This window comes from Oculina patagonica, chromosome 3 (assembly GCF_052425735.1).
Source record: "Oculina patagonica isolate OP01 chromosome 3, crgOcupat, whole genome shotgun sequence".
In the NCBI taxonomy this organism is placed as follows: Eukaryota; Metazoa; Cnidaria; class Anthozoa; order Scleractinia; family Oculinidae; genus Oculina; species Oculina patagonica.
The window spans coordinates 16,144,127-16,159,206 of NC_135760.1; the positions used below are offsets into that span (position 1 = coordinate 16,144,127).

At 38.4% G+C, this 15,080-nt stretch overlaps 1 protein-coding gene and 1 non-coding gene across 2 annotated transcripts in view; one reads left to right on the top strand and one right to left on the bottom strand.

The window, feature by feature from the left end:
• Positions 1 to 11,272, bottom strand: part of LOC144646957 (uncharacterized) — a 27,204-nt gene extending 15,932 nt beyond the window's left edge. The window contains exons 1-5 of the mRNA XM_078506681.1: positions 11,212 to 11,272; positions 9,494 to 9,650; positions 5,498 to 5,521; positions 4,573 to 4,701; positions 3,077 to 3,142 (exon numbers count right to left, since the gene is read on the bottom strand). Of these exons, the coding sequence (XP_078362807.1) occupies positions 3,077 to 3,142; positions 4,573 to 4,701; positions 5,498 to 5,521; positions 9,494 to 9,650; positions 11,212 to 11,241 (406 nt within the window). The 5' untranslated portion in view covers positions 11,242 to 11,272. The remainder of the gene's footprint in view (positions 1 to 3,076; positions 3,143 to 4,572; positions 4,702 to 5,497; positions 5,522 to 9,493; positions 9,651 to 11,211) is intronic.
• Positions 11,273 to 14,404: 3,132 nt separating this feature from the next.
• Positions 14,405 to 14,478, top strand: Trnag-gcc (transfer RNA glycine (anticodon GCC)). The gene has a single exon. It is a non-coding gene; the product is annotated as a tRNA-Gly (tRNA).
• Positions 14,479 to 15,080: the final 602 nt, after the last annotated feature.

The window sequence follows — 15,080 nt, forward strand, 5'->3', positions numbered from 1 at the left end:
GAATGTTCAATAAAATAAACCCAAACCAGTTCATTTAAAAGAAAGCCAAATCACGCCAAAATAAAGAGTAGACTAAGGCCATCCCATTGTGTTTCTCCGTTTAGCGTCTTCCGACAAGCTTTTGGTAATTCCCCTGGCGCGATGACGTGTATCCCGTGCTTTGGCACATTCTTGCTGAGCTTGCAACTTACGTTTCGATAACGTTTCGATTCTCAAAATACCGTAAACTCAAAACAAAAATTGGGCTATCCAGAAAATAAGTCGTCGTTTTGCAATATTTAACACATTCCGGGTAAATTGTACGACTTGCACTCGCTCCGAGCCAAACGCTTGAGTAACACAACAATAAATATTTCACACAAACAGAGCGCAGAGTATTCAAACAGAAAATAGGTGAATGATTATTTATAGCTACAAGCGAGAGATCGCGTGACAGGGGTCTGACGTAGTGGTAGTTTCAAATAGCTTGGACATGTCCAAGCGGTCTTGGTTTTCGCTATGTGATTATATTCAGCCTTCTCTTCTTGTAAAATATGGTATGAAACAAAATTATACATTTCAGAGAGCAGAGTGTTCGTGTTAAACGCGAGTGATCGGCTGATCGCTATTAAATATTAAATCTTGCGTGACCGTGACAGAAGAGCCGGCTGGGCCGCGTGGGTCTGGATCGATTTACCGACAAAAAAAAAAAAAAAAAAATTCCGTGCAGATTATGAATCGGGCCCAGGCCCCGCCCGATTAATAAATTCTGATTGTATTAATTGCATACTGGTTTACACCGTATGCAAGCGAACACTTGTGTTTGCTGTTTTCTTGTTTGCTATCGTTATTTTTGTGTGGACTTTAAAGTCTACACATTGTTGTAAATGCAGTTTTTTCCGATTGGGGGGTCACTTTCCGTGATAACTCGGGTTAGTGCTTTCGGAAGTTTTCGACAGTGATCGGAGAATCCGAAGTTTCGGTGAGATAAGCAGCCAAGGCAGTAAACCCAGAAATTCGATCAGTATCGAGTAATCGCACTTTATTCTTGAATCTAGAAGCCTTTTTTGACACATCTTTCGAAGAGCGTGTGGTGGCTGGAAAATATACATCAAGGAACAACTTCAAAGGCAGCGGTGGCGTAGATGAAAAGTGAAATAACAATCGCGACGGCTGAAATCTGCATATCTTATGAGCTGAACTGCGGTCGTAGGTCACGTTTCTTTTTTTTTCACACTTTTGACTCACTTTCCGCAGTGTTTGTTTTTCTGTGCGGCTTGAGCATTTTTGATTCGCATATTAGAACGAATCAAATGTCTGGTTATTTATTTCTTTCAGCTTTGCCACACACAATGAATGCACAACGAGTTGTATCAAAACAAGTTCGCTGATCATGTTGTTTTACTTGTCTTGGACTCCGGGATATAATTCACCTGCTCCATTTCTCTTAAGTAGTATATTTAACAAAAGACCGATGTCGAATTCAGAACTGAACTAAAACATTGTCATGAAAAGAATAAAAATAACATCGAACCGTAGAACATGCATATATCCAAACCGTGCGACAAAATAATTTAATTGTCGGTTCAAATAACGTCCTTCGCCGCCTCTCAAAACACCGACTCCAAGTGAATATTTCGTGAAAAGAAAAATATATTTCTCCGCCTTTCTACGCAAGCTACTAAGAAATTATTTGTGAAAGCTTATTGAAACGTTCTTATTCCAAAAAGGTTAAAAAAAGAACACATTGAAAGAAAATAAGTTTTTCGATGAGTTGTTTACACAAGCTTTACACAAAAAGTAAGGGTTGTGTAAACAAGCGATGCGAGACAGTTCACGTGCTCCACGCAACATTCCTTTTTTTAATGAAAATAGTATCCTATCTTGCTAGCGGTAAGGAAAGGCTTTTGGTCTAATAACTGCTGTTCTTGTAGGATTCTAGGTTTTTATTTGCATGAAAAAAAAAGGCATTTGTGGTGAACGACGTGACAAAGGGTCACACCACGCTCCTTCACATTGCGTGACATCCCAAGCGGCAATGGTAACGTGTGTTTCTTGAAGCGTAGTACATAAGACAAGTAATAGTACACTTTGTTCTTCCAATAGTCTTGTAGAAAATAAATTGATTGATAAGTTCTTTGTTTTTTCGCCTTGTATCTCGAATTACTCGATTCGAAACTTGAAGTTGTTGACTGCTACAGTAACTCATTGATTAATTCATAATGTCAACTTTTATTCAAATGAAAGTCCACACATGTTCGCATAGCGGACTCACTTTTACTGTTATTTTAAGTTCTTGATGATCACCTCTAAAAATTATACTAAAACAATTATTCGCCTTAGGCTCAGTGATTATTGTTGAATAATCACTTCGCCTAAGGCGAATAATTGTTAAGTATTGAGTGTAAGAGTAATGTAACCACGCTTCCTTCACCTAAAAGCCCATGAAATTATATCCCGGATGACCGGAAGTCCCTAACCGGAAGCTGAGAAAGAATTATATAAAAAGCTACATAAACTCATTTATTTTTTCAAAATAAATATCCTTTAAACTTCAAGTTATATAAAAAATATATTGATGTTGAAGGCCGTTGTATAATATGCGACTTTAAAAAATGCAAACGAAAAAACATAGCTGACTAATATGCTTTTCTGAATTTCTTCAGAACTCTTTTTGAACACGTTGATACTTTGGAGGAGATTTTGACTTCGTTCTCGACATTTTTCGACAAGCTAGATGGGCGGTTTTTCCAAAACACAAAATGATGCTAAAAACAATGTACAAGAAAGCCGAAAATGTTGATCTTATAGATGCCTGGAGAAAAGTGTGAAAGTAAAGGGATATTCGCAAATTGTCCAGAGATAAAGTCTGCATTAATAGCGAAACTTAAAATTTAGCTAGGCAGAAGGTGAAGGAAACTTTTAGAAAGCACAGTTTCATGCCACAGACATAATTACCACAGATACCTCTAACACAGAAACGCACATTACTGCTTCTTTTGCAGTCGAAATTTGGAAATTGGTGAACATCATTTATAGTACGGTTTTGGGACTATATGGACAAAAATTAAGTTGCATACACCATTCAAAAGCTCACCTGGCGGAGGGGGCGGCGTTGTTGTAGGCGGTGGCGTAGTCGTTGGGGGTAGCGTCGGCGGTGGTACTGAAGAAAAAATTAAAAAAGTTTCTTTCGGAAAATTAATTTGGGTAAATTTCACAAGCCCTTATGTGCACGATAAACAAGATTATGCGTGCAATAGAATAAAGCGAGGTTCTTAAAGTAGCTGTTTGGAGGGTAGGAAGAGTCATTAAACCCAGTGTTGAGCAAGGTTCAATTCAAAAGCTTTTCTCTGCGCTCCAAAGTCGTGTCAACCTTTCCCAACAGTGAACAAGAATGCCTAATTCTTGGAACATTCCTGGCGCCAAAGATATGAAGTTTTGCCTGACATTGATCAGGTCACAATACCAGCGTCATTAGGTGAACTGAATCCTTCTTTGAATAAGCCAATCAAAACGTGCGTTTTTCCACTTTAAACACTACGAGCTACAAAATATTCCCGGGCACTCAAAATGACCATAATAGTTCCAACGTTTTATACCATGCCATGCGACGGTGTTCAACCCAACCTTCCCATCGTGCGCTGCGATCTTATTCTCGACAAAATTTAGTAAGCGTATTTTCTATGGCATGGTATAAAATAGATACACAACAATTTCTCGTGGTATACCTATCAAGTGACTCGTGGAATATTCCATATTTATCAGGGACCGCGGAGAGGGAGAGGCCGGTAGGGCTATAGCCCTACCACTTTTTTGGTTGGGTTGATATTTTAGGGCTCCGGATGAAAAGGATAATGTAATATATAGCTATAGGCAAGCTTAAAAGCGGAGCACCACATTTATTTAAAAAATGACCTAAATGAAAAAATCTAAACCTTGCCTACACGGAATCTATCGAAACTGCGTTCAGAAAGTAAAAACATCATGACATTTTTTGTCATAAAATCAGGCTCAGCAATTCAATACAGGTTGTTAGCTTGCATCAGGGTCCTGTCTCTTTCTTCAGCGGACTTGATCTATGTAGTGCTTAGCTTCGTATTAACACAATAATTTTGCTAAAGCTATTGTACTCTTGATGATGACAGCCGCAGATTCAACTGCAAACAACAGAGACAAGCAAACTGGACTTGCACAAGGAATATCATTTGCAATTATTTCGTAAACAATTTTCGTTTTCCACAATTTCACGGACTGATAAAGATGACTTTAAAGGACATTATTGCAATCTCTGCGTTTCGATTGGTTAACAGGCATGGTATATGAGCTTATATACCATTGACCACGGTAGCCGATACACGTCAACGAAAACAGCTGGGAAGCTCAAATATTGCAATTCTTTGGGCGTTTTTAATAAAACAATTATTCCACTCGCGCTTGCTGGATATGAGATCGTTATAGCCAACTCGGCGCTACGCGCCTTGTTGGCTATCTATCATCTCATATCCAACGCGCGCTCGTGGAATAATTGTTAAGTATACCACTCGAAAGCGCTGCATAACTGGTATGTATTTGACACCCTAGTATTCTATTTACCTTGACAGATTCCACAGGTAAGGTTACACGCCCTCATGAAAGGTACTTCATCAAAACTTAAATCACAAAAACCAAATAATTGATAACCAGCACAGCTGGAAGGCTCGGCCAGCTCTTCTTGAGTGCATACTGAGGAGCAAAGATTACAATCACGATAAGTAAAAATAACTTGTTAATTGCTAAATGATAAGTCTTTTTTTATAAAAATAACGAGTTCTATTCAAAATCCGAGAATCTGATTGATTCTCTCATTGTTGTCTATTTTCTGATAAACACAATCGCATCCGCGTTTCTATTAAAAGGGAAAATTAGTCTTGATATTTGACTTAAAAATACATAAAGGACTTTGGATTGAAATCCTTCAAAGTTTCTAAAAAAATTATTAGACTTCTCGGCCTCATTTTCTATGAGCGATAGCTAATAGGCCATTTCCGAGTTACCCTTTGCCTCTGTTTCAAAACGAGTCGACTTGCGAAACCTTTCATATGCGCAAATCAATCTCACTTTCATTTGAATGGTTTCGCACGTAGGCTCGTGTTGAAACAGAGCTGGCAAAGGCTAACTCGGAAATGGTCTATTTCGGTGCGCGTCTTTGACTACTGGCTCGTAGAAATATCGGGCTCGCCGGACTAATTGTTAAATAGAATAAATATTTATATTATAAATTCGGGCTAAATGCTTTAAAGGAGCAATGTCACGGTATGTTAAGTCATTTTTCTGATTCCTTTCAAATTGAAGGAATCCTCAAAATAATAGTTTTCTAACTTGGAAAAACAACAAAGGAGTAATCAAAAGCGAAAATAAGAAATTTTGAACAACAATTTTGAAAAATTTTGCCACTTTTTTCAAAATGTGTTGTCCGTGACGTAGCTCCTTTAACATGACATGATATGAAAAAATCAAAGCTAATAAAAATGTAGCTCACCTGGTGTGGGTGGTGGCGTTACAGCTGAAAAATACATTTTACAAAATATCAATAAGTAACATTACATAAATAAATATGTCTGGATTTATCAAAACCAGGTCAAGGAAATTTTCACCGTTTTAAGCGCAAATTGCTGTAAACGCGTTTTCTCTTCAAACTCGACAATATAAGAACCTAAAGGAAATGTCAGTCTTTTTTCTCTTCTCCTCTCTCTTCTCTATCTTTCAGTGCTGTCTTTATTTTTTTTCACCCTTTCTTGTGGCGTTTTAAGCCAATTCGCGCAGTAACGTACATGTTCAAGAATACTGACGTCACTTTTCTTTGACCCGGTTTGATAAATCCAGACATAAATACATACTTTATTTGCAACTCCCTTTTCAGTCACCAATGGAAAAAAAAAATTACATCAATTAATTAAACGAATAATCAATATAGGATTAAGAATCTAAAACTAATCACATTATAGCGAATTCAAATAAATTAGTTTATTAGTAACTACTTTAAACGTGACTATCTTAACCATTCATTCGGCATCCAGGAGTAAACAAGGACAAGACGCATAAAGAAAAAATACAAATGTATGAAAGCAGTGTAGACAATTCAGTTTTTGAGCTTCTGATAGAAACTGGTGGTGTGGGATTCAGTGCATTCTTGGAGACCCAGGGACGATAAGTCGGGTTGACACGAAGTTGACCGAGCAGGAAACTCTGTTCTCGGTTTTTTCTGTGTCTCCACAACTAACCGCCCCTTGGGATTCTGAGGGTGGATTCTGTGTGGATGTCATTGGAGGAAGCACGATACATGTGTTAGTAATTTTCAACTTACAAGCACCATAGCTAATAGAAGGAAAATGTTACGTAGCCCGGCAAACATCAAAGCAGCAAACAAAAATGCCACGATTTAGGTTGCAGTGCACATATTTTGTTTAGGGCTTATACACTATGCATGAGTTACGTAATCGCAATGTTTTTATTGGTTAGTTGCATGAACACACGTGACCGCCTATTGTATTTTGTCAGGTTTTGTGCACCGTCAACCCCCCAAACAGCAAACAAAAACCTGCAACAAAGAACTTTGCCGGGCTTCATAACCCTTTCCCTCTATAAAGTATATATGCAAGTCGGTCGCCGTCGACATCACCAACTTTGATTGAGGGGCATCATCTTGTTGTTTACACTTCGTCAATGTTATCTTTTATCTAACAATCTGTGGTCAAGCCTATACTAACTCTTTAGGGTGTTGTTACATCTGTAGTCACACCTTTATTTTTAAGGGGATCATCACATCTGTGGCCAATTATCGCATTTGTGGCTCCTCCCCTTACTTTAAAACGTCACGTTGGCACCGTTGCTTTGTTTTAACGCGCACGTTAAATTGTTTTGTACAAACTTAACCCGCAGCTAAATGAACTGAATTAATTTATTTTGTTCAATGTTCTACTCTTTTTTTACTTAACACCACATACAATAACAGAAAAACTTTCAAAACATACAACACTCAAAAAAACTCTTTTCTACCCTCTAAAATCCGTTAACTCACTGTTTCCGTACCCAATTAATCTGTCTAATCTTGTTAGTACACGTTGCTCTGTTTAAACGGGAATTACTATCGCATGCGCCGATTCTTGAGTGGACTGGTTTCACAATAATGCTGGATTTCCATAGCCTCCTACGCACTGACGCGTAATTTTTTACTCGCGTTTACGTGCGTGAAAATATTTAGAGACAATGTATGAACGACTTGCGTAAACGTGTACGCAAGTCGTTCATACATTGGCTGCGGTCACATCTAGGCTACTAACTATAGTTAAGACGGGGATAACTATAGTTATCTATTTCGGTAATGTGACCGCTTCTCTGTTCACTCTAACTATAGTTAGAAAATTTACGTCTCGGTGATCCACAACAATACAGACTGAGGGGAAAAAGGAAAAACAACATGCCAAGAAATTACATATAACCAATGTTAGCAAACATAAAGCTTGAATTCTTCGGTGTCTAGCATCCGTAAAAAGTTTTTCCTCATTTCATTTTTTTCTACGAAGCCGAGATGCCGTACAAAAAAAAAGAGGAACAACTAGACACAGCTTTTACCGGTCAACTTTTTTTTACATTTAAGGTTACTGTAGACCTTCAGAGGCCAAATTATGCGAACATTTTTTTCTCTGCTCATTCTAAACCTAAAACACTGATTTATAGTTTGGTGAAAAAAGTAATGTAATTGTTAAATGAACGCGAGATATCGAGGAAAAACTACTTTTCAGAAAAGTTAAAAAAATAGCAAAAGGTGTTATAATCCTTATTACGCATGGGGCGCTCCGTACATTTTTCGCGGCAAACTTCATCCGGCGACTCGAGTTACGCAGATTTGAGTGTTTTATTTACATCGAAAGAGCTGTGCTGTTTAGCGTGGGTTAGGGCACAAGGATCAGTGAATTTTCATGCAAAAGTCTGTAAAAAATAATGTGATGGGATATGAGTTCGTCGAAAAGAGAGAACACAACTTAGACGAAACTTCGTAAGAAAACCGCGTCAAAGAAAACGAAAATGAAAAAGGGAGATTAGAAGAAAGCCAGAAGCAAATTGATGTTCAGTTGGAGCTCAAGAACAAATCGAACAATAACACTCAAGAGAAAGCTTTCCCAAGCAAATTCATCCCCGCTACGGCACTTTGTTTGGGATCGCCGGTCAGCCGATTTTGGCTGCTTTTTTCGCCGCTGGTTTCCCGTCCTTTCCCGTTTGCCAGCGTTTCATTTTCCTTTACTTTTCCGTGTTAGAATCCATTCTTGTTGTCCTTACGTTCCACATTACTAGCTGCTAGTACTCCAAATATTTGGGCCAAATTTACGGTTCTGGAAAACTTTTTGTCCCCTTGAGCCACGTTCAAATCAATTCGACCATGATTTGATTGCGAAATAATGTTTTCAGTGAATTTCAATGGACTATTTTGTTGAAGAGTCTCTGGGGACGCAAGCTTGTGTTTCATTGGTCGGCGGCATGACCGCGTTGACAAACACTTTGATGAGGTGTGATAAGCTTGCAAAGCTTTAGGAGCAAAAAATCGGGCTTTATTTTTGCGAGGATTCCACCGCTTCAAGCGAATTAATAGGGTATGTAGATTTGACGGATTTTAACGAAACTTGCCAAAATGTTCTTTGGTTATTAACGCGCCAAAGTGCGTGAGGCTTTTTTAATATTTCAAATATTTCGCGTTTTACGCCTTCTTACGTGACGAAGATCAGCAAATATTCTAATCGCCGAGTTTACAATAGATTTTTTTCAGTAACCAAAAGGAATATCCAAAAAGCCTCACACTCTTTTGTAGTCCATTACCTGCTGATTGACACTGTCCAGTTTGTTTGGTCTACGTGCGAACACGAAAGCAAGTTATTCAATTTAGCAAACATCGTCAGTGTTGCGTTTAAGGCTTGCGCGAGCTTACCATTAGACTAAATCTTTAAAATAATTATTTCTTTAGATTTTTCATTCTATTAGCTTTACAGTGATATATACTTTTCCAAGGTTTTGTAAGAAGAAACGCGCGTATGGACGATTTTCCGGAAGACACCCCTGAAGGTCTACAGTAACCTTAACGGATCAACAACAAGGGCTGTCATGAACTAATTTTAATTCAAAATTATCCAAAGGCTAATCAGAACTCACTGTAGTTAACTGCATTGGTGTGACCGCAAAGTCGACCGAAAGCACTAACTATAGTTAGGTATGACGTCATGTAACTTGAGACTAACTAAAGTTAAACTTTAGTTACGTCGTAGATGTGACCGCAGCCAGTGACCGACTAAGTTTTGTGACCATTGTGGCCCAAAAATTTAAATAGTTTGACCAAATATATATTGCCCAGTTAATGAAATAATGTAACAGTTGGCACCATCAAAGGGTTTATATTGGCTGACAATCTATGAGTGTTAAGTCAATGCAGAATGTTATAAATGCGTTAACCGTGCCTATTGACTCAGCACAACAGAATCCATCTCACCTTGGCGTTTTTCAAGCTGATATTTGCCCATGTAGATGTCGGCAGGAAGCGCTGGAAAAGGGCCGCCGGGCGCGCCATCACAGGTGACTTGGAATGCCACAAAGAACAAACCAACAAAGAAGATGTGCATTTCTCTTGAGATTGAAATAACCCTAAACTGAAAACATGAAGAAAAGAAAGTCGCTAATTTCAAAATTGTTGTAATTAAGCAGCTAATATCTAATTTGAACCGTTTTGTAAACTGATTTACCATGATTGTAGAACGGAAGATTGGTACCTCCCTTCCGCTGCGTATGAGATCTAATATCTATAAAGAAAATTCGAGTTTGTGCGCTCTTAGAAGCAATCTCACGTAACATTTGGGTTCTTTCAATCAAATTGAAATGCCGGCGAATTCTTTTACTCGCTATTCTTATAAAAACGTCTAGTTTTTGAGCTGAGGTTTAACCAGCCTATTGTTTTCCCGATTTTCCAATTCCCAGTCCCTTTTCTAATAATAATAATAATAATAATAATAATAATAATAATAATAATAATAATAATAATAATAATAATAATAATAATAATAAAAATAATAATAATAATAATAATAATAATAATAATAATAATTTGTATAGCGCCATTGCCATACGTTCAAAGACGCTTGACAATGTTAAAAAGTAAAATATTAATTAAATAAATAACAATTTACTTTGAATTTAAAAAATAAAATATGATTAATATAAAAAGGCCTCTTTAAGTCTTGATAATTTTTTATTTGTTTGTGATTTCCAGTCCCAGTGGCCCAAATCCCATTTGCTCAGTGAAAATTTGCTGATTGCATATCTATTCATATGTTTCCAATGTTACATTCTGTTTAATTTTTAGACAGGAGTATTGATTTGGAGCCCAATGCAAAACAAGTGGAGAAAATGAAAATGTTTCGAGTTTTTTTTTAGCTTGGTTATGTTCTTGGCGCTCGTGTTCTTGAAATTTTGGTCAATCTCAGCCTCATGCAACTTTCATATGAAAAAAATTATTGTTTAAAAAAGAGTGCATATCCCATTTCTTTTCAAGAGACTGCATTACTGAACAAAAACAAAAATAATATTTACATCAGCCGTGGTTCTTCCTTGCGTTATCTGAACTCATAATATATAAAAAGGTTTCAGCATCGTTCGACATATTTGTTGCTCAACAGATATTGAATCCTGCAAATTCATAGTGTAAATTTAAATTTTTGAGATATAATCTGCCGAGACTGAGTTTGTTGACTGAATTTGTTTTCATCGCTTAGCAAAGTTTCAATTACACATAAAATCGATTTGAAGGGAAGTAACGTTGTATTTTCAACATTGATGCAAACGCTTTCCTTTATATGAGAAATTATGGAAATGCAAATATGAATAATCAGCGAATAGTGTTGATCGTCTTGCAAAGATCTTTCGTCAATGCCTTAATTCAAAACATATGAAATGAAAGTACACTTCTTGCTAAAAGTAAACCTATAACTAAATAATGTTTGATCTATTTTTGTGTACGTTTACTAAAACTTTGGATGAATTCGACATTGAATTGGAACGAATATGAAATCTGCAGTATCGGTATCTGCTTGCTTTTATGTGACACCAAGTCACCGCTCTTATGCACATATCGTACAACTGAAACTCATCTCGCCAAATGATATCTACGGTGGTGTCTATAGAGACTTATAGAAAAAAACACATAACATACTGTACCTGTGTAACCCTGTCAAACCTTTTACACATGCAGTTCCCTCTACACAGATGGCGTGAAATGTCAATACTTCAAAAGCTATATCAGTGCTGCTGCAACCTGCTAATATCAGTAACAATATGTTTGGAATCGTGTCGGCGCTCACAAAAGATCAATAATGCCACCAATAATTTCCCGGAATTTATTTGGCGACATGAGGCAAACTTATGAATTATAGCTGTAGAAGATTCAAATGGTAATAATGCCCACTATATCATGTTTGAAAATGTTTATTTGTTAAACAGCTATTTATGCCCCTTCGTGGTCAATTGCAATATCTAAACTAGCCTATTCAACCCCAATAAATTGTTATGGATAGCTAATTATACTGATGCCATTACTATGACAAACAATCGTTTAAATTTCAGCAATAAGTGATGTTATTGTTTGTTATTGTCTCCCATAACAGATTTATTTATCCGTCACCGACCCTTAAATTCGAGGACTGAGAGACTTATCTTTGAAAAGCGACGAAATGATTCTAAACTTCCAAATAAATCAATTTTCCGCAGAGTCCAATACACCAAGTCAATTCACAGATATCAATATTGAGTGAAAATAGCAGATTGAAAAGTCAAGGTAATTAAATAAACAACATGCCACGATTCTAGTGACAAATTGTCCAGCTTAAAACTTAATGACTACACTACAGTCATGCCATTATCAATCACACACTTGTATTTTCCAATTCGTTAGGTAAGTAATTCAATTTTTGGTTTCATCTCCATATTTCCACTAAAATATTTGCAGTATTTCACAGACAGTATTGAGCAATCTCGCCAAGCCATTGTTTCAATAAACAAATTTTTGACAAATACACTATTTATAACGTTTACGAAAGGCACCTGTGGTTTTTCAACTTCCTACTTTTCACCGTATATATTTCCACGTTCGGGCTTTTTATCCACTACAGTGTCAAAGGTTGCAGAATAGCGAACGAAAGCTAATAACTTTGAACTTGTTAACCAAAGAACTATTTTTTACATTTGTTATAATGCCTTTTCCTGGTTACTCATCCATTATTAACGTCAATGAAAAGAATCACGTAGACACATCGCATACACAGGGTATACACAGGGTATACACTGATTACGCCGATGTAGGGCAAATATTTCAAACTTAATCTTTTTAAATTAAAGTAACAGATAAATTAGTGAAGCAAAATTAATCAAACTGTAATCTTAACCCCATTTGATATTGAGCAAGAGAGAAAAGTAAAACACATTTGGACGTTGACGTTTTTAAAATTGCCTGTTGACGACGAAAACTGATTGTTGCTGACGGAAAGTAGAAATATTTTGGTCATAGAAACTCTAGCCCGTTGCCATGGCGACAAGGCACTAGCAAGCGATTCCTGTTGTCCTCTTCACGAAGTTGGTATTCGGTCGATGAAAAATAAGAAAAAAGATGCATCAAATGATAAAATGATTTGTCAGTGTCGAACAGTTGAACAGTGAATTATTTCCCGATGGCGAATGCGGAGGCAAACAATATTAATTTAATAATAAAGTATTATTTCGTTTGTCTCACGACGTAGTCACGTGTGATGGAGATCGCGACGTTTCGACTGCATACTGCTAGTCTTCATCAGGCGATAAGGTGGACTGGTTGTGCGTTAGCCTATAAAGCACACGGCTGCGCTGTGATTGGTTGGTTTTCAACAGCTGTGATTGGTGCATTTCGATCCCTAGTGTTCCGCATGCTGGTGTACTGTTGTTCCCTCGGCGGTCCGCAGTCGTACAGTTCTCCTGTTGTTGTGTTTTTTGATCGTGGGCATCCACTGTCCCTGTTGATATTATTAGGGTGAAGTCTTATGTGAATCGCCTCTTTGACCCGGCGTGTGTACCAGTGCGAGTCACGATCAATAAACTTTACCTCATTCCAAAGCGGGTAGTGTCCGGTGTTGTTGGTGTGCTCTGCAACGGCGGAAGTCTGGGTGCGGGCGAGTCGGATGCCCGGTCGTGTTCTTTGATCCTATCTTGCATAGGTCTTACGAGATACAGGAAACTTATGATATTTTACGACAACACAAACACTGGACGTTTCATGAAATTAATTTTTGTGCGAGTGTAGAATCATTTCATCCTTAAACTATCAATCCTCGATTTCCAGCCTTTCCAAGTATTTATCCAACCTACCTAGCAGTCTTTTCATTTCCTATAGCGCGAAAGATGCGTGAAAGCCTGGGTGTGAGACTGAGCAAAACAAAAATGGAGCCTGATTTTTCATGTAAGGCAGTTAAGTCCTTAAGATGGTTGGGCCATTTGGGAAGGTAGAATGAAATGAGCCAGTGAGGGTCAATTGAGCCAGTAGGGTCATTTGAGCTGGTTGGATCATTTAAGATGGCTGGTTCATATGATGCAGTTGGGTCATTTGAGCCAGTTGGTTTATTTGAGCTTATTAGGCCATTTGATGCAGCTGGGTCAATTAAAAGCATTTGGGTCGTTTGATCATGAGTTGGTTGGGGCATTTGCACCAGCTGGGTCACTTGCGTAGGTTGGGTTATTTAAGCTGGTTGGGTCATTTGATGCAGATTGAACCGGTTGAGTCAGTTGGGTCATTTGCGCCGGTTGGGTCACTTGAACCAGTTTAGTCAATTGAGTCGGTTGGGTCATTTAAGCTGGCTGGTTAAATTGATGCAATTGGGTTTCTTGAGCCAGTTGAGTCATTTGAGACAGTTGGGTCATTCGAGTTGGTTTGATCATTTGAGCTGGTTGGATCATCCGATGCAGTTGGGTCATTTAAGCTGGTTGGGTTATTTGAGCTGGTTGTCATTTGAGCAGGTTGATTCATTTGATGTAAACGGGTAACTTGAATCCACTGAGTCATTTCAGCAGGTTTGGTCATTTCAGCTGGTTGGGTCATTTGATACAGTTCAGTCACATTAGCCTGTTGGGTCGTTGGAGTCAGTTGGCCATTTGCACCGTTTGGGTCACTTGAGCCAGTTGGGTCAATTGATGCAGTTGGCCCACTTGAGCCAGTTGGGTCACTTGAGTTGGTTGGGTCATTTGAGCTGGTTGGGTGATTTGATGCGATGGTTGGGTCATTTGAGCTGGTTGGGTCAGTTGAGACAGTTGTGTCATGTGACCCAGTTGGGTCATTTGAGACGTCTGGGTCATTTGAGTCAGTTGGGTCATTTCATGCAGTTAGGCCGCCGACCGGTTAGCTCAGTTGGTAGAGCGCCGGACTGCCGTGCGGGAGGTCTCGGGTTCGAGTCCCAGACCGGACCAACACTCAGGCTCTTAAAATAACTGAGGAGAATATGCTGCCTTTGCAATGACATCTGCAAAATAATGGTTAGATATTCTAGTCTTCTCGGATAAGGACGATAAACCGTAGGCCCCGTCTCCTGCATCTTCAGTGTTATAATCAACAGGGGACGTTAAAGAACCCACACACTTACCGAAAAGAGTAGGGCACGGAGTTTCCGGTGTTGTGGTCTATCTTTGCGCATTGTGTTGTATACTGTGAAATGCTCGGTTTCATTAGCATATACTTGCTAGAGCCCTAACACGGCTCATAATACCGAGGGTAAATAAAGTTTCAGTTTCAGTTTCAGGCCATTTGAGCCAATTAGGTGGCTTGAGCCTGCTGAATCATCTGATGCAGTTTGGTCATTCGATGCAGTTGGGTCATTTGAGCCGGTTGCGTTATTTGTGCTGGTTGGTCCATTTGTGTCCCTTGGGTCATTTAGGCATGTTGGGTCATTTGAGACAGTTGGGTCATTTGCACCGTTTGGTTCACTTGAGCCGGTTGGGTCACCTAAGTTGGTTTGGTTATTTGATGTAGTTCAGGCACTTGAGGCAGTTTAGTCATTTGAGCTAGGTGGGTC